The sequence below is a fragment of the Pseudochaenichthys georgianus genome, chromosome 9, assembly GCF_902827115.2.
Source record: "Pseudochaenichthys georgianus chromosome 9, fPseGeo1.2, whole genome shotgun sequence".
NCBI classification, from domain to species: Eukaryota; Metazoa; Chordata; class Actinopteri; order Perciformes; family Channichthyidae; genus Pseudochaenichthys; species Pseudochaenichthys georgianus.
In genome coordinates this window covers 22,850,420-22,870,095 of record NC_047511.1, presented here as the reverse complement: position 1 = coordinate 22,870,095, position 19,676 = coordinate 22,850,420, and the positions used below count along the sequence as shown (strand labels likewise).

At 38.3% G+C, this 19,676-nt stretch overlaps 2 protein-coding genes across 3 annotated transcripts in view; both read right to left on the bottom strand.

Annotated features, from left to right (window-relative positions):
* commd10 (COMM domain containing 10) overlaps positions 1-7,292 on the bottom strand; it is a 55,751-nt gene extending 48,459 nt beyond the window's left edge. Inside the window, exons 1-5 of the mRNA XM_034091651.2 lie at positions 7,174-7,292; positions 5,900-5,990; positions 5,132-5,242; positions 4,193-4,348; positions 1,114-1,224 (exon numbers count right to left, since the gene is read on the bottom strand). Coding sequence (XP_033947542.1) covers positions 1,114-1,224; positions 4,193-4,348; positions 5,132-5,242; positions 5,900-5,990; positions 7,174-7,202 — 498 coding nt within the window. The 5' untranslated portion in view covers positions 7,203-7,292. The remainder of the gene's footprint in view (positions 1-1,113; positions 1,225-4,192; positions 4,349-5,131; positions 5,243-5,899; positions 5,991-7,173) is intronic.
* Positions 7,293-8,517: 1,225 nt separating this feature from the next.
* On the bottom strand, positions 8,518-18,546 carry ap3s1 (adaptor related protein complex 3 subunit sigma 1). 2 transcript variants are annotated; one of them, XM_034091732.2, is made up of 7 exons: positions 18,223-18,546; positions 14,865-14,956; positions 14,029-14,140; positions 13,856-13,927; positions 13,496-13,603; positions 12,144-12,185; positions 9,273-9,360 (listed from the first exon to the last, which is right to left on the bottom strand). In XM_034091732.2, the coding sequence occupies exons 1-6, from the start codon at positions 18,289-18,291 to the stop codon at positions 12,150-12,152; spliced, it is 489 nt and encodes a 162-aa protein (XP_033947623.1). In that variant the 5' UTR covers positions 18,292-18,546; the 3' UTR covers positions 9,273-9,360; positions 12,144-12,149. The 2 variants fall into 2 exon arrangements, with proteins under 2 accessions (XP_033947622.1, XP_033947623.1); XM_034091731.2 differs by lacking the exon at positions 12,144-12,185 and having other exon boundaries at positions 8,518-9,360; positions 18,223-18,544.
* Positions 18,547-19,676: the final 1,130 nt, after the last annotated feature.

The following is a 19,676-nucleotide window of genomic DNA, read 5'->3' as shown; positions in this document are numbered from 1 at the left end:
TGAAAGAAAGACACTTGACTAGTCAGCTGGAACAATACTATCCAGGCTCGGAGGATAATCAGCCCCTCCATTTTGAGACCAAAACTGCTTTAAAAGAAACCAGTCATAACTAAAATATCCAGTATCCATGCCAACAAACAGCAGTCCTATTTAGCATTTTAAATCTGCGGAATATATTCCAAATATTTGTCAAAGCACTTGATTAATCCTATCTCACTAAGTATGTGGGCATTTGTGATGTTGGTCGAAGAATCTCATTGTTAAGTCTAGATAACATATTTTTTCAAATCAGGTGGTTTAAAGGCTGAAGATTATTCACAGTGAAAATGAAACAGAGTTCTCACTCCTTTCTCTACAGAAACAGAGCAATCCTGCTCCCAGAGGAAAACAAAGAAATGAGTGAGGCAGGCTCATGAGGTCTTGGCTATTAGAATCACTACATAGCATGAGCTAATTGGGATCCAAATACACTCTACTGCATACAAATGAATGGCAACATGGAAATGCTAACGTGGAAAGTCTAAACCATATGTGTGTTGTTATGTTCCTTTATACATATTTAGGGCAAGGCTTAATTGGGATGCTGCACCAAAATCCTTAATATATGTATTAAATGTTCTCTAATGTAAATTCAAACATTGAGTATTCAAACTGAGGAAATGAAAACATCACTAGTGACTTCAATAAGGCAAACATCAAAGTACAAATCTCAAACATATAGTAAACAAGCTTCAATACTGTGAGTATAAATGGATACAGTTCAATGCTAGTTGCAATACAACCCTCCAATAAAAAGGCACAAACTGTCCAATTGTAGCTGCAGAGGAAGTCTTTCAGAGCACAAAGACCCCCTGGAGGTTTCCGATAACAAGCTCCCTGATCTCTGGTCTTTACACTACAGTTACTCTGGAGCCAGATGTACGTCTACCTCTGGGTCAAGACAGACACCAGTGGGATTACCATCTATTAGCAGAGAAATAGGAACAGCTTGAAGATGCCTCCCATTTGGCACAAACACAGAACAGATCTTTGATTGCAGAGGAAAAGAAGTGAAGAGAGAAGAGGAAGAAAAATAATGACGTTGTGTGTGCGGGCGTGTGTGTGTTGTTGTACCTCAGAGTCCTCATTGCGGAGTCCCAGTTGGAGGATGGCGCTGGGAGACTTCAGTCTGGCTTGGCTGGACTGGGCCATCTGCAGGTTCAACTGCCAGCCCACATACTCCAGCTGCAACGCACAAAAGAGCCAGTCTTTCTTTAATACTGATGTAGTTGTAATAAAGCCTCACAATCTAATTTATAAATGTCCGACACATTTTACAAGACTAAGTGAAAAACATGGCAGTCACATTTATACTATAGAATAACAGTGAAGGGTTTCTGATTCAAAATATGCATTTGTTTACATTTTTTAAATATACATTTTATTTGACCTAGATTTTTCCCCGTTTTGATTATTATTGCTTTATGTTTTTCAACGCGCTTTGTAATCGTTGATTTGTCCAACTGCTAATTAACTCTATTGTAAAAATTATTATCATAAATGCAAACAAGCAAGTAGAATACATTGATAATCAAGTAAATCACACTTTTGTACCTCTCCTATGTAGGTAAAAGGCATTATGTTGTATTTGTTCTAAGGCTGCTATTTTCATTATCGATTAAACTGCAGATTATTTTACAATTAAGCGATATCTGTCATTTTATCGTAGATGACAAACTGTTGTGTTTTCCACAGTCTGAAAACCAAACAATGTTCAATTTAATAATAATATAACACCATATCTCACATTTGAAACACCTGGAATCGAGCGTTTGTCATTTTGGCTTGACAATTTTAAGCTATTATTTACTTTTGTGATATTTGCAGAAACCTTTTGTTTCCGTGGACTTATTGATTAATCAAGACAAATATCATCTCAGAATCGTACTAGGAGTTTTTGTCAACTAATTAAAAGGTTTTGTCTCATACTTTCTCTTTCTTATTTTCTGGGACTTCAAACCAAGACTAATATTAAAAACATGTTTCTTTAGTTGAAAATAGAGTGTGCACAAATTATTAATGGCTTTATTGCTGACCATGTACTGACCGAATAATCACGAGTGATCACTGTGTTTATGAATTTATGAATATGGTAATTATAAAAGAGATTAACATTTAGTGCTGTAGAACTTTTTTAATCAAAGTTTAAGTTGTTTCCCAGCTTCATTTTGTCAGACTATTGGTGTCAGTGTCAGTGTGCTGAAGCAGTGTGAAAGATGAGCAGCACAAGGCAGGGCAGTTAAGTGTTTTATGATGCGGAGCGAGGCCATATTAATAAACCATGTGTGACTTATTGGGAGGACAGGTGTGAGGTGGGGAAGGGCGGGGCTACGTGATTCACAACAGGAACAGCCCACACATTAGCATGAATAAACATCACAACTCTATGATGTGTTCCTTATTTAACATTCAGTATAAGCAAAGACATTACATCATAGTATGCATGATCATACATATAAATGATTAAATAAAGGATTAATCATTAAAAAAACTAATATACAGTACCATATTAATGTATATTATGCATTTCCTGCTCCATCATGTTAATATTTGTTGGTAGGTGTTCCAAGTAAACTCATTTAAAAGGAAGAGCAGGTAATTAAAGTAATCCTCACTGTTGTTCAACGCAGACAAAGACACACTCTTAATTCTGTGTAAACAGCAGTATTGATTGAAGCAGGAACTGGGCTAATCAATCAGACAGCTGGCAGACTTGTCCAGTCTAGACAAGTTAGGAAATGACAAAGGGCAGTGCAGCTCAACACTGAGTTACTGAGAAAAATGAGTCTCAAAAGCATCAAAGCTGGAATCAAGGATGTTCAATCTCCAAACAGAAATGTAACCTTTATCCACATGCTAGCCAATCCGGGATAAATAAATACAATAAACATAACAAATAACTTTATGATATTTAGATTAAAAAAGCAACCGTATAAGACAAATTAACTTGTTGCAATTTTGAAATATAGAAGTACAGACTGGCATTTCCTCTAACACGTTGGCATTTGATTGTGAATAGGAAAATGCATTTGTAATAAAGCTAAATAACCCACAAATATAAAACATATCAAAGAGCATTACATCTTTGTCATTACATATAAATGATTAAATCAAAGATTAATCATTAAAAAAAACAATATACAGTACCATATTAATGTATATTATGCATTTCCTGCTCCATCATGTTAATATGTGTTGGTAAGTGTTCCAAGTAAACTCATTTAAAAGGAAGAGCAGGTAATTAAAGTAATCCTCACTGTTGTTCAGCGCAGACAAAGACACACTCTTAATTCTGTGTAAACAGCAGCATTGATTGAAGCAGGAACTGGGCTAATCAATCAGACAGCATATCTCACATTTGAAACACCTGGAATCGAGTGTTTGTCATTTTGGCTTGACAATTTTAAGCTATTATTTACTTTTGTGATATTTGCAGAAACCTTTTGTTTCCGTGGACTTATTGATTAATCAAGACAAATATCAAAAAGTCAAAGAAATAGCTAAACAGAAAACGCCTGCTTTCTACTCACTAGAAAAAAGCAGATAAGAAAACCTTAGATGTCAGTTATAAAATTAAAGCGGTAGCAGAGGTCGTCTCAAGGAAAAATGGCTTCCACCGCCTTCTGATGGCAGCAACAAATTCATGGGGGAGACGAGAGAGAAATCTGACTAGAGAGACCCAGGCAGGGGAAATGACAGCAGCAACAGCTCCAGCATAAAGTGACTGATGTGTACATGCTTCTTATTTACTCTCTGTTAGATCTTAATTCCCTTGACTTTGTAAGGATTGCGTTTGAAGTGTCAGCGCGTAGTAGAGAGGAACACCTTCTTTTCAGTGTATGTGACAACTTCTGTGAGCTGTGTGATAACTCTTTATGATACAAACAGCGGGAATGAATTCAAACAAAAGCAGGTCAGCGTTGATATGGATAGTCACGACGTTGATACACAATTTAGTATCAAGAGACTCTGATGTCCCACTAAAAAGGGATGAAACCATGCGAATAAGTAAGCTATACTTTCAATCAAAAAGTGTCTGGGAGAGGATGAATCTTACAATTGCGTTTAGAAACAAGGTCAGGTTCAAATGGTGCTGGATCAGGTGCTTGTAAAGTTCAGAGTTAGAGGCGAAAAACATGCAAATTAGCCGTACCTTCTTTGGGGCGAAGGTACTGTGCTTTAGTTTCTCCACCAGCTCAGGTCCAGCTGTGGCCCATGCTTGAGAGAACGCCTCAGCCTTGTCTGGGTCAAGATGCACCGCCTCCAGCTGTTGCTGCAGAGAGGCCGGCTTCACACTATGATACACTGCCTACAATAAAAGGAAATACAGATTAGAGAAGTATTTTAACTATAAATAAAACTGCAATTAACCATTTTCACAGGTTTAACAGATCCTTCATATCGTCATATTCCTATTTCCCCCAAACACATACAGTACACCAATCCATGATACAACAGTGACCCCAGCTGGAGAAAATGAAGCACAATGTGATCCACACTAACAGTAACAACAGCAATATGCTAATTTCTATCTTGTGAGGCTCTTATCAAGTCTGGACATATTGATTTACTGAGAATATGCAATCTAAGAGATGTGGTCAACAATGGTGGGTTGTCTCTTTTCATAAGCATGGTTTGTAAAGGGATGCACTGATCTGTCTCTCCATCACTTTCCATGGTCATACAAACATTCATTTCTCAGTTAAATGCATTTGTGTAATGTAAACAATCCCAGGAGGTAAATATAAAGTGGTCATGCATGTGTGTGTGCAATGAAACAACATATATAAATGGTTAGTCATCATATTCCTTCTGTTTCTCTCTGTTAACTTAGTTTGTTTTTACAAACGACTCAAACCAAACAACACTTAACCCTGCGCCCTGCATTTTACCCCCAATGTCCATCTTTATTTGACCTCCTCTATTAAAGCTAAAATCTAATGTTATATAAAATATGTTTTCAAATAACCAAGATGTATCTATCAAAGAACTCCAACATTGCAAAATGAAAACCTTTCACAATCACGTTATAAACTCAAATCAGGTAAAACCCTTTCAATAGTGTAGCAGATGTCGGACGACCACCCCTTACCTGTTCAAGTATAAAGGCAGCAGTTTCCAGGACCAGATGGAGAGCCTGTTTATCCAATGAGAGAGCAGCCTGGAGCTTTTCTTCCTCCTCTTCACTGAATGTACGCTCTCCCTGTGCAGAAAGCATTCATTACTGTGTCTGCTTGAAAATATCCACAGAAAAAATAAAGAAAATGTAAGTGAGAATTGATAAATGATTGATCATAAAACATATGAAAAAGGTTTAGTATATTTTAAGTGTGGGCATCAGAGACCAGCATATGTGTAGCCATTTAGACAAAATATATCAGAGAGGGTTAACTGATGTGAATAGACTTTTTTAACAGCGGACATTTTGACTTGACAGGGCAGAAAAGCACTATTTAAATGAATTAACATTAAGAATAGCTCTTTGCTTGTTAAGTGCAACAGGGAGACATGTTAGTGCTAAGTATTTCAAAACATCAAATCTTTTTGGTTACTCCTGGGGATTACAATGCTCCGACATTTCATTTAAATTAAATGATCATTTAATGATATATTGTTATAAGACAAACATGTTTACCTTCTCTTAGCAAATCAAAAAGTGAAAAAACAGACACAATGTTCCTGCAGTAAATGACTGACCGCTGAGTATTGTGTAGAAGCAGCATGATCAACAGGGTGGCGTGTGTGTGCATTCATTAAAGCTGAGTGTAAGTAATACTCCAGCAGGTGATTATGCACTCTGCGCTCTGCCTCACAAGCCTCTTGTCTTTAACAAGTCCATAACGCTGTGTGGTTGCTGTACCTTCAGATGCAGCTTCTGTAATATGCGGGAGATCAGCCTGGAGAACTTGTTCACATCAATTGCGTTGATAAAAGTTACAGCTTCTTTTATGCTGTTTCGGAAGAAGAGTTGCAAGTGTTAATATCAGCGGCGCAGAATACATCAGCATCAAAGTGTACTGCCCAAGTACATAAGACATATCTCAAGCTGGTTGTCAGTTAATTTCAACACATCCTCTATATATGGATGAAATAGCAGCTTAAAGGTTGGGTGTACATGAGTTTGAGTATAAAGACTATTACGCAAACACAGTCACATGCAGGTACAGAGTAGGTATGATGTTTACCTACCTATTTCAATAGCTGTACATATGTGCATTCAAAACTAAGGTAGCAATTTTACAAAGCTCATGTACTCAAACGGGAGCAGTCAACATTGTATTTAGGCATGTAGTAGCACTACAAACACTGATGTATTTCAAACTGTCAGTTCTGAGAAAATAGGTGACTGTAGGCCCAGTTTGTGCATGTTACATAATGATACTGCTTTACTCTTGAGCCATTTGTATGTGAGCATGAGTGAGTGTATATTTTATTTCCGTCATCTAAAAAATAAAAACGACTTATAACTATAGTAGCACTACAAATGTGTTACTATGGCATATAAAAGCACCCATTTAGAACATTTGTGACTTTTAACCCCCAACCTCTTGACATTTTTACTCAAATGCACAGCACTTCATTACTATATTAGAGTCACAGTGTCTTTGTTTTATAATATTAGATATCCCAATGCTGCTGCCTAGTTTGAACCTAAAACAATGCATCATAGCTACAATATGTTGCATATGAAATATAAGTGTAAAACCTTGTTCTGCAAAGTAACTTTTACATTTTATTTGGAGCCTTTTGTGATATTTTTTATTAATTTACATTTCCCTCTTTCCATGCAAAGGGGATTGTCTACATCTCAATGCTGGCTAGTGGCTACCAAAAATACTTTTTTTTGTAAATGTGTTTGGGTGTGATAGCAGACATTGGCATAAGACAGCCTGTCTAAACGTCTCCCCCCAAAAGAGCAAAGCAGCAGGATAAAGTCACGGCTTAATGAAAAGAGCAGTAACACAAGTAGTCACCGAAACAGGGTAATGTGTTTGATAATGTCAAGTTATGCACCAAGTCACACTATGGATCACTTTGAGGAAGCCTTCTTTTCTCGTCATAAGACTTAACTATCATAACGTTAGCTAGACATTTTTTATTGTATCTGAATTTAAACAAACAGAAGCTGCCCACCTTTGAGTTTCTTTTATAAAAGAAGTCATTGTTGGCTGTTGCGTTCAGAAAATGAAAAATAAGAATAAAAAAGTGTCAAAGCAGCAGCAGCAGCAGCATCCTCACACAATTCCTTCTTCCTGTTGTCACGAGACGACTCACGTGACAATCAAAGCTGCGCAATAATGCGCAGTGAAGTACAGGATCTTGAACAATAAATATACTAAAGAGATTTATTTTTTTAAACGTTTACTTTGGTGTCACTGATGAGTGATGACACATCGGTGTCGACACAGATTGTACATTCAAGCATATGTGACCGTGTAATATATGGAACTCGCCGGAGCGTAGTTTGCGTTAAAGCTGCGCAGAATAAAAGTGTCTGCTCCAAGAGTCACTACGGAACTAGCGATGGACAAACAGAGAAGGCAACAAAAAAGCGAAAGCAGTATTATTTACAGCCATGATTTTCAATAGTATTGAACAACATCCTATATTTACAGTCTATGGTAACATCCTTTAAATCTTCAAAATATCTTCAATAATTCTCCAATACAAGGTAATGTCCCGAATTCAAAATTGTACATAGTGGCCTCTTTCAGTGTTGTTGAATATGTTTTTAATCTGTTTCTAACACTAACAAAGACAAAGAAAAAACAATTGTGTAGTTTGGCAATTTGGGAAGATTAATGACATAAAAGAGCATGTAAAAAAAAAAAGTACCTTTAAATGACATAAGAAGAACAATCTTCCCCTATGTAGCGCTTTCACACCGGTAATAGAAATATTAAGAGGCATAACATGGAAATACCAGTAGGCCTATGCTATGTTCAAATTGTTCTCAAGTACTGTTCTTGAGTAAATGTACATATGTATCCACTGCTTGCTAATAGGCAAAGCAAGCACACCTTTTTTTAGATATCATGTATCATTCCACGTGAAAGCAGAATTATCTGTTGACACTGTTTACACCATTAAGGGCTTATGCCTTAAAGGTGGGGTAGGTAGTTCACTTCAGAAACACTTTTTGTTATATTCCATGGAATGCTCTTAACATCCCGATAGCAATGAATATGAAATACTTTGACAATAAATACATAAATCGGTGGAAGCCGTGGCGCTGTAAAAAGCACGACGGCCTACCTGCCTGTCAGCCTTCCATCTCGTGTCCTCATTGGTCATGTGCGCGTTCGTGTGTGTTGGAGGAGGGGCTCTGTAAGGAAGTCTGAAGGAAGGGGCAGATGTGCGTGTATAATAACAGAGTGAAAATGTACTGGCATGATGCACCTATGGCAGTGCTACTGTATTAAAGAACAATTGGCAATGTAAGATTATAGTAATGATAAAATAAGGCAAACACAAAGGTTGGGTTTCGACAGTTTATTATGTTGAAAAAGAAGAGGGAAAAAAAGTCATGCACAGTTTAAAATTAAGATCACGAGAGACATGATAAATCATTTAAAAAAAGGTTTGTTCATACAGATAAGAAAAGAGAAAAAAATGCAGCATATATATCCATATTTCTTTCACACAGCATAACTGTAATATAATAATATTCTTTGCACTGATTTTACAAACAAGCTGTATATTTATGACTGTCAACACTGTAGCAGACCTGTTCCAATTTTGTATTGGAAATAGTGTCATGCCCTATCCTGTATTGATTGATTTCTCTGGTCTGCCATAACCAAACCAATGACACTGTACCAAAACCTCACCACCTGCCACACTTTGTCTTCCAAGTAAACACTTGAGTCAGTGAAATAATTCCAGTTACAAACTAACACAGATCTGAACTGTAGCAGCTGATCTTTAAGTGCCAACCTCCAGCGAGGCAGAAGGAATGTACCACAAATAAATAAATACTTCATTTTTCCTTCCAACTGAAAAAAACACACATAAAACATTTTTTTCTTTAATAGGAAAAACAAAAAGAGAACACAAAACAAGGAGTGTCAAATCACACAGTACCTTCCAAATGTAAAGTTTTAATAAAAGTTAGCAATTTGAGGTTTTGGTAAACAGATTGCATCACGGTAAACCTTGGCTGACATCTGCAGCTTCAGGAACGCGCGGCCACTATTTGAAGGAGGGTAAATTTGGCACTTTTATGCTGATGTCACCAATGTTGATGTTTCTGGGCATTTCCGGGAGGTTCATGTTCTTTACAGCTGATACAGCACGAGCAGGTGCTCCTGCAATACCGGCCTATACACACAAAACACATGGAGGGTTGAAAAGATAGAAATCAGTACATTTTAACACTTGCTTCACACGATAGCACATTGAACATACACACACGGACAGACACACTGCGCTACCCAGGGTACTAGACAAAAAACAGTCAACTGTTGACAAAATGCAAAGCACTGACAGCTACTAAGACAGACATTATGTGCAAATGTACATTCAGATGCCTTCATAGCTTCATATGCACATGCATTATATGGCTCTACAATGATTTACACCACAACCAGAGCCAATTATGAATCCACTGTCAGGACACACTGTACTAAACCATTCCCGAATTTTGATTTGCTGATCACTGCTGGACATTCATCAATTGGACAAAAGGCAGCATAGCTTGGAAAGTGAACCCACCGGACTCTTGAGGACCGAGAAGGGTACAAAGGCAAGGAGAGAATTGGGTAAAGCAGAAAAATGGATTTGGATATGAAGACGGAAATGATGTTTGGATAGATAGGTATGTATAGAACATGTGTCAACATTATATTAACCATAATAATACTGCAGGTGATGCTCTACTTCTAGTGGGCTGAAATATTTTTTGGCAAGACCACACATAACTTTAACTATCTAAATACAGTTTTGTGAATAGAGTTGCTAGAATGTTAGTGTTACATTCCGATGACATGAGGAGGTTATAAGCCAATAAACTACAATGGGAAATCTATTCTCAGGGACTACACTCTAACACAATGAATCACAAAGTGAAACTGAGCAATTAAGCAGTTTTAAGTAAAGCATCAAGATGATTTAGCTTTTTAGAACAATTAAAAACATCTGTGGAGAGTGAAAGATTTGATGTTTTCGTCTCATGTGTGAGCAGGCATTTGAGAATCACTGCAGTTAGAGATCCCCCATCTAAATCTTTAGCAGACAGACCCAAAAATGACCAAACGGCTCAAACCGCAGAGAACTGTATGTTCTCTCACTGCCTCGGTTAGGAACACCTCATAAATCACTTAGAGATATGACCCAAAAGGAAAGCATGTCTGGAATTTAGATTTATCCACTTCACTTATTTTCACAAGGTGATTTCAATGGACCGTTTGTCTTATAGGGCATTCCTTCTTCTGCCAAGAATCAAGGAGACTTGTGTTCGAAGGAAAGATGACCGTAGCGTTAACCAAGAGGAATGCTGATCCAGCACGTAGGTTCAGTATTCAGGAGTCAGACTCCAGATTATTTTTTCCTCACACAGTAGCCTAAAGACTTACTTTCCATGTCCATGATAGTGGGTTGTTAATCAAACGCTGTGTGACTGATTTGTACAGAAATAGTAACACCAGCTGGGAAACACAGGACAATGGCTTGATTCTCCGCTCTATGTACATCAGATAGCCGTATTAAAGGCTCGAGCTGTACCCCATCTTTTGTCTGTGAGGAATACTGGAGCAAAAGGAAAATAAATCAATCTTGTTAATACGCTTATTTGTTTTTTAGCCAAGATAATCAGAAACGTTATACCCTCTGGTGTTTGTAAGGTCAATATGTAGTTACAGCTAGTTATTAACTTGTTAAAAAGCTGTGTTAAAGAACTCAGAAGATCATTTTAGAAAATGGCCTTTCAATGCTGTTTAAGAAGCTTCTAAATATACAAAGTTATATAGCCTCTCTAGGCTGCCAGTTTCACATTCCTTGAAACTACAGTGGGGGAACAATATAATAGTTACACCCTACAACATGTAATGCTGTAAAGCTTCAGAAGTTATCTTCCCGGGAGCAGTGCAACTGTACAAAGTGCTCTAAAGCAATCTGTTGTATATGATTGCATTATACTGTCAGCTTGTTTGCAGGAGGTAGTCCACCACTTAATACATTCACCAGCGGCAACATTTTTGGGTCTGCCATAAAAGATTCCTACTGTATGTTAGTGACGTCAGTTTGCTGTAACATGAGGCGCATTCACACTGCGGTACTTTTCCCACAAAGGTTCATGCGAACTTAGTTCATGAGAACTCTTTTATCGCGTTCACACCAAAAAGAGCCGGTACTAAAATTAGTTCATGCGAACCTTTTTACCCCCTCGAAAGTCCCTGCTAGTGAGCAGGGACTTTCGAGCGGCTCTTTTGTGAGAAAAGAGCTATATTTCTGATTGGCTGTGCGGATTGCAAACCACGCCCCGTAAAACTCCAAAAAAGTTTTGTGAAGCCGCCATTTTATTATCCTCGCATTAGCATGATTAGCATTAGCAGAAACGCAGAGAGACTAACTTATGGAAACATAAAATAAAACATGGGAGCGGTGGAGATGACGATTTACTCGGAAGGCTTCAGTAGAAGCTGCTGGGACTCCCAGCAGCTTCTACTGAAGCCAGTCCCCAACTCCGGGGACTTTGGGCGGCAGTATACGCCGTGAAGTGGTTTGCGGCCTGCCAGTGAAGAAGAAGAAGAAGAAGAAGAAGAAGAAGAAGAAGAAGAAGAAGAAGAAGAAGAAGAAGAAGAAGAAGAAGAAGAAGAAGAAGAAGAAGAAGAAGAAGAAGAAGAAGAAGAAGAAGAAGAAGAAGAAGAAGAAGAAGAAGAAGAAGAGACGACAGCGGCTATTTGCCTAATCCACCCCCAGGGACTTTTTCCGGTGTGAACGCGATCTGTACTTAGTTCATGCGAACTAAAGAGTTCGCATGAACCTTTGTGGGAAAAGTACCGCAGTGTGAATGCGCCTATGGAGGGCCGTATGGTGAGACTCCGGGGTAGGGGGAAGTAAACTTCAGTTAAGGTTAAAGTACTTGGTTGTAAATTTAGCAGTACCTGTGTCTACCTGTCCTGCCTTGTAGACTGAAAGATAAACGTCTGTAAAGAGAGAGAAGAATGGAAAGAACTAGACAGGGTCAGGAAAAAAGAGGAATGAGGAATGTTAAAGCAGATTAAAGTAATTACAGTTTATCTCCACAGAAAAAAGTGATAGGACCTATCATAGACCACATCTTTAAAGACAATATTGATCTGAAGCTTTTCCCACAATGAAAGATAGAAAAAAAGATATTAATTGAGAAAAGTTTAATGAAAAAACCCTAATGCCGAGTAATCAGTTTTTGCCAGTCTGGAAGGAGAACAGCTCCTTCTTTGTTCTCCAGACACTGCCCTATAAATGGACAATGTCATTTTAAATGAAAGCCTCAGTGTGAAACACACACTGCGGTCTAGGGTAGGTCCAAGAGGGAGGGGCAGAGCAGCTCTGATGATTGTAGAACAGTAAAAGACTCTGCTTACAGAACATCGATTAAAAAGAAGATTCTGACGTTAAAAGCACACAATGCAGGTCAGATTAATCTAAAAGTGTTCTTTGTTAACACGTGAACTTAAATTCAAATGTTATCGCACGCAATTGATGTCAGTCAGTTAAAATAACGTACAATGTCACCCTTCACTTTGTCGTGTTAACAAACTTTGACAAGGTTGTGTCGGCACACAAATGTTGCCTGGATGTTTAGACATAATTGCAGTGCATTGTAAGGAATTTAAAAACAAGGCCAAATCATTAGTGCAGTTCACTTTAAGGCCCATCAGAGCCTAAATCCACATTATGCAAAATCAGAAATGACTTCATGAAATTGTCTCTGGCTGTCTGTCTGATTCAAACTGAAATAAACGAATGTTTATCCGCTAGCAGAAGCTGAATGGAAAGCAAAGCAATGTCCTTGCAAAGAACAAATATCAGAGCAAGGACACTGACTTACATAGATGTAACAAAACATTGGAAAAGCATTTACTCCAATAAATAAAATCCACATTATGCTCTGAAACAATAAAAGAACATTCCATATTCCATGGATAAATGTCAAATGATGTTATTGATAATCGTAGAGTTAAGTGTCCATAATAATGAGAAAAGTGATGGATGTGATTCTGTATGTAATACTGAGGAATACAGGAGAGGATATGTTGAGTCTTGACCTGTGCTGAGAGCGGTGCAGCAGCGAGAGGAGTGGCCGAAAAATCAGAAACACTCAATAATAGTTAGGGAGCATCCACAAGGTCACAGGAGAGAAGCATGCAGGGTGCCGCATACACACATGCCTGCAAACTGTATACAATAGCGCGGGGTGTAAAGGAGGGAGGGTCACGTCATACATACAGCAGACAGAAATGACTAGGCTTACCTCAGACTTCTCCATCTTGTTCTGGGCATCCACCTGCATGATGATTTCGTTCATGTTGGTCTCCAGGACCATCCCGCCCATCACCATCTCTGCCAGAATGTTGTGGACCTGAGAAAAGGAAAATGTACGTATTCATCTTAGAGTCAGTGATTTGATGCTTGTAACATCACCCAATATAAAGTGGTTTGACAAACCGATGATGTGCACATTGCTCAATTATAAAAACAGGGAAGTTGCTGAAAATCTGATTAGTTTCACAACAGTGAAAAAATAATAACTCGGGCTCAATTGTACAGCTACTTTGATAATCAAACATGTAAGCATTATATATAGTTGATATCATAAAGAGGCATTTCTTACCTTGTCTACATGGAAAATTAAGTCAAGCTCACAGACATTCTCAAAGCATTTGTCCAGCGTTTCCACGAATACCTGGAAATACAAAGCCATCGATTGTAACACAGAAATATACCAATCAACACACTGAAATTACATAAATGACAACACTGTTCTGTTGTCTTCTGGGCCTGTACCTGGATTAAGTCTAAAATGCCTAGTTCACTCTCTGATGAGTCCACACAGAAGACAAAGTAGAGAGTGGCATAGTGTCTGTAGATCAGTTTGTAGTCTGATCCTCCAATCAACCTGAAACACATGATACAGAAGCATCACATCAATACCTGTCCTGAATGAATACATGAAATACATATAAAACACAAAATACACTGACACATCAATCACGAACTAGAGAACATTTGTGTCATAATGTGGTGTAAACATGTTATGGTACAGGAACATTGGAAGAGAAACAACAGGATGTTTTTGGTCATGAGTCAACATATATAAAGATAGGACATATAATATATTAACGAGAGAAGATATGAAAGTTAATGCTAATCTATTCACGGGTTTGATAAGACCTCAGTGACTGGGAGAAATCACTAAAAGGGTTTAAGCCACAGAAAATGTTGTAACCCCACTAATCCTGTTTAAAAACCAGAGGGGAAAGGTGAAGGGATTTTAAGTGTTTGTGATAATACTCAGTAGTTCTCTAAATGGTTAACAAACATGCGTTCCTGGTAGTATTTCAAGCAAAAGACAGGGTAAGTGTGCAATATTTAGCGTGAGCAGTGAGGTTTCCCCAAGTAAAACGACACCTTGCTGGTTCCTCCATCATGAATGATAGATGAACTTTAAAACAAACACTGTTCTTTTGCTTATCATCATTCGTAAAGCCCTTTGAGCTTTCCTTTATTGTGTGAAATGAATCCCTGTGATGCTGCATTAGAGAAAATTGTATACTTGAGTATTTACTTCCACTCCCAATCAGATACAGTCACATGCATATCTACTGTTGCTGCATACTTACATTCCACCTTCAAGGAAATTACAGACGTTCTCGTCTCTTTTCGAGACCAAGTGGAAGGTTTCCCTGATGATCTGTTGCTCTGTGTCTTCATTCTGCAGGAGGAACGAGAAATCATAGATTGTTAAATAAAGAAATGACTGTAATTAATGCGATGTTTGTGCACTAAATTGCTGCCAGAGTTGGCCTGAAAATAATGGTTCCCTCTATTTTTCTTGAATGAATGTATTAGTTTTGAGTGAAAAAACATGATTGTTATACTAACCATCCTCTTGTCATATCTAAAATACCCTAGTGCCCAAGGGCTATGCAGTCACTGATGGCATTGCACAAACTGAACCAATGCAGGCTCATCTTATTGTTTGCTAATGGATTCTGTAAAACCGCAAACATCCTTGGGCATTTTTACAACCACAAAAGGTTTAAAGAGAGGACCAACAGTTGAAGATGTACTGACTTAATAGGGGTCCAAAGTCCCATGAAAGAAAAACCAGATGACATTTTCATCCAGTTTTATGGTTTCTTTTAGTTGATACAAATACAATTAAAATGCACACTTGAGGACCAGAAAAAACCATGCGATAAACATGCAAAACATATGGGACTGAGCATATGGGACTATAAAACATTGAAATAATAAATCAGAGGGAGTTGGTGGTTAATGTTGTTGTGGGAAGCTCTAACACTGAGTCAGCCTCACCCAAGGGTGCTAATGTCCTCTCGGGGTGCAACAGTTCAGTGAGCAGAAGGAGAGGAGAGGCCGTCTGCTGTGCAGCTGGCTGGAAGGCTGTATTGGTCATGTGACTTGTTGCATGGGACTAGCAGGGAAACAGTGCTCACAGTTGAAGGATACAGCAGCTTTTAAACTTCTCATTGAGATGCTTCGGGTGTTAAGGGTTATAAGGAACTATCACAACTTCCTCTGGATCATTTTACTGAACCCACACATTTCCTTTCCAAGTTATGGCAAGGTTTTAATAGTAGTAACATCCAACTTCACTCATGTCATTGTGGGAGAGATTTTATATTTAATTTAAGGGAATACAGGCGGCCTTATTGATAAAATACATATATAGGCACAACATCCCCCACTTTTGCTACGTTATACACCCCTCTTGTTATACCCCAATAATCTTTCCTGTAAACTGTCCCCTAAACACCCAGAAAAAAATGATTGTAAAACGGTATAACATACTATAATGTAGTTGTAAGCTGATGTAAGGTATTGGTATGTGTTTATGAATGTACAGTATAAGTAAGCTATAATCACTCCTAATAAGATGCATTTTATATTATAAAAACTGTGGTTTAGATGTTGACAACTACATTATAGTGTATTTTAAACCATCTCCTCTATTATACTATGTAATGGTATGTAGTGTTTATGAACACTCAATAGTAGGATTAAAGCCTGTGAATACATAGGCTGACAAAAAGATGTGAAGCTCTAATATTGTCACGTTCAGTATACATTACTTTATATTAACCATTGTAGCCCATTCAACACTACGAGCTAATGACATACATAGTATTTAAACTGACTGCTAACAGTTTTCACAGCCATGTGTGACGTATACCCTGCTAGCCAGTAATCTGACACGTCAACGTTGAATATAACTAATGGCGTCTACATGGCCTTCTTTTAATCAAATACAATGTATCCTACTGAAGTACAAATACATACATCTGCTTCCAAACAAATAGATACAGGGACTTCCTAAATGAATCAATGCTGTTTTTGCTTTGAGTTTTCCAGTGAAGAGAGTAGGATTGCACTTAAATGTACAGTTTTTAGAGCTGTAGACATGCCTAGGGTTGAATCCCAAGGGTCAACAACAAGAACAAAAGACTGTGGGAGTCTTTTGTTCCCTGTAAAATCTAAAGAAATGTTTCTTCGAGCCAAAGGTGACAGTTGAATGTCTTCATTTCCCCCGACCTGCTGTCCAAAGGCTAGATCGGAAACTATTTCTCAATTATTGATTAGTGGTTTGAGTGATTGGAGAGGCAGCAGTGCCAAACAGTTGCTGGCCCCCGCCTCTGATATTGCTGCTTTTTTTGCTCTTATGTTGTGTTTTGTACAGATTGTCCAACAAAAAACAGCAATTGGAAGATGTCACATCATTCTCTGGGAAGATTTGGTAGGCATTTCCGCTGTTTTATTGACATTCCATTAAAAAGTATTAGCATTAACACATATATAAAACGTAAAATATACTTTAGCAGAGTGGCTCATTTCAGAATAATATATGATAATAATGGACTATAACTGAGCATAACTCCTCATTTTAATGTTGCAGCTGGTACAGGTTTGATGCAATCTGAAATAGTCTTTATACTGATGGGTAGCCTATGATGTACTATCATAATGTATTTGTGGATACTCTTTTATTACTCACCTTACCTATATCTGCAAAAATAACCAATGAGTTTTATTATCAAATAAATGTAGTAATAAATGAGTAGTCTCTTAATAGTTAAGTAGATGTAATAGGTAACAGGAGATAGAGGTACTTCTAAATTTAACTTAAGCACAGCACTTAATGTAGCAAGTTTATTTCCCTCAAAGAGACTCCAATCCTCTCATTGTAGAAGCTGGTACCTGCAGATATTTAGCATTTTTGCTTGAAAAGTGAATCAAAAAATATAGTTGCCAACTACTCATTGAGTTTCTTGATCTAAGTTGCCTTGCTATTGCAGTACATATATTAGAGAAGGGGCATGTAGCCAACCTTAAGATAAAAATCCAATTATGAAAACAAGCCAACACAGCTAGCCGACAAAGCATATTACATAAGCTGTTAGTTGCTACCTGCATGGTTTCCGGTCAGAGCAGGCAGAACGTCACTTTATATTACACCTCGAGTGAATGGATACAGCTATTTGAACAGGCTGCAGTGAGCACGGGACACTCACAAGGGCGTTATTAAAGTCATGTGACACAAACAGAGCGAACTAAATGCAATGTGTTCATCCCCAACAACTGGGTTTAACATGAGAAGTGGGTACAATCCAGTTTAGACAGGCTCGGCAGGAACGTGATAGCCTCGCTTCGGCTTGCACACGTTTAATTATTCATATTTTAAGAAGGACAGCATGATTCATACATGTTTTTCAATAGGGTCAGTAAGAAACAACAGCTTATCGAGGGCCGGGGTTGTAAAGTAGGCTACACACACCTTGCCATTCAAACAGTTAGCATGAATGCATCTTAAAGCTATAGCTACACCTGTCTTGGTTTACATTATAATAGAACATTAAACAAAGTATCCTAAAAGCCGCAGTTTGAATTTTGCAATTCACTTCCGCCTACCACAACCTTTTACAAACAATACAATATATCAATAGATCACATGTTACTCACATAATGCTCGTAGAATTTAGAAAGCCTTGGTTTCCCATGGTTGTTGAATATTAAAATGGCTTTAATCATGGTTGACGCTGAGCTAAGGGAGGTGGGGAGCAGAAAGGGTCAGTCTGGGAAAGACTGTTGTTGGTCTGTTAACTCCCGCCGTTAACCCAGGTCCGAGTGGGATTCAGGGCTAAATCCCGTCTCGATTTAAGGTTAATACGGGATAGCTTTTGAGCTACACGCTGCTACTCCTCCATCGTCTCTTTACGGAAATATTCCACGTCAAAGGACCAGTCATGCTCTCCTCCTCCTCCTGCTACGGCGGCCGGAAAGGCTCAAATCTCTGCCGAAACGCGCTTCTCACCGCAGAGGGAAAATCAGTTTGTTTTCTTATTTCAAAGAGTCATACTCGCATCATCCATGGGGTGGCGTTATACCAAAACATATTTCGTTCGACGGTGTCTCGATTTCTTGTGTTTTTTGACGAAGATTAGTGTTTTGTTTTTATTTGGCTTTCTCCTTCTCCTTTCATTTTTTTTAATAGATCAGCATCTTGTTTTGACCCCGACAATGTCACATTTTGGTAAGTTTTTAGGGAAATGTTGTGATATTGCAACGTTGGGCATAGGTGGGAGCAGAATTCCTGTATTTCTACTCACATACTCTGAATAAATATATTGAACAACTAAGGGTTGATTTGCAGGATTGATTGCTTAGCCCTATATCAGTAGCATGCATAATAATCACACATCAGTCATATTTTTTATGAATAGTTATTTATTGAATATGAATATGGTAGTCCAAAAAACAGTTTCTGTCGTCAGAAAAGCACAGACGGACATCACACTTGGTGCATTGGGTGTTTGTCAGGGTCGGCGTCATGGCCCCCCCCCCCCCCCCCCCAAATGAGTCATTGTGCCCCCCCCAGGTGGGCAAGCCTTGCGACTTTGCCGTTTTTTTAAAAAAATCATATAAGTGAAAACGTTTCCACTAAAGGTTTTTTGTGTGAAATACATCAGAAATAAAGAATACAAATATAAAACACAGCCTGAGGTGTGCTCACTGCTGCTCTCTGATTGGTGTGTTGCTTGACCAATGACCCCCGACTTTTGTTTTATTATCATTACGTGGCTGTGTGTTTAGATGAAAGCAGGTGGCAATCTGTTCATCTGTTACACTGATTATACAGTAAAGCCATCGAAAATAATATGATATACAGTACAGTATAAGTAGCCTACTTATGGGTCTCTGTGTTTCATTCAAGCTCGGCTCCGTGTGTGTGTGGCACGATCGCATTTTGTGAGTGTGTGAGCGGTAACGTGGAATGTTGTTGTTAGCATCTGGTTAGCTAGCTATGCTAACGGATATAAAGAGCTGTTTCTACACCAAGGTGGAGGAGAGACCTCTCCTGTCAGACTGAGAGAATCGTATAACCTCAGCTCAGTGAGGTAAGGACTCTCTCAGTG

Excerpts from the sequence above, each read along its gene's own strand:
- ap3s1 (XM_034091731.2), bottom strand. The coding sequence starts at position 18,291 with ATGATTAAAGCCATTTTAATATTCAACAACCATGGGAAACCAAGGCTT. Across the intron at positions 14,141-14,864 it reads AATTTCCTTGAAGGTGGAAT|GTTGATTGGAGGATCAGACT; the intron begins GTAAGTATGCAG and ends CATGTGTTTCAG. Across the intron at positions 13,604-13,855 it reads TAATTTTCCATGTAGACAAG|GTCCACAACATTCTGGCAGA; the intron begins GTAAGAAATGCC and ends TCCTTTTCTCAG.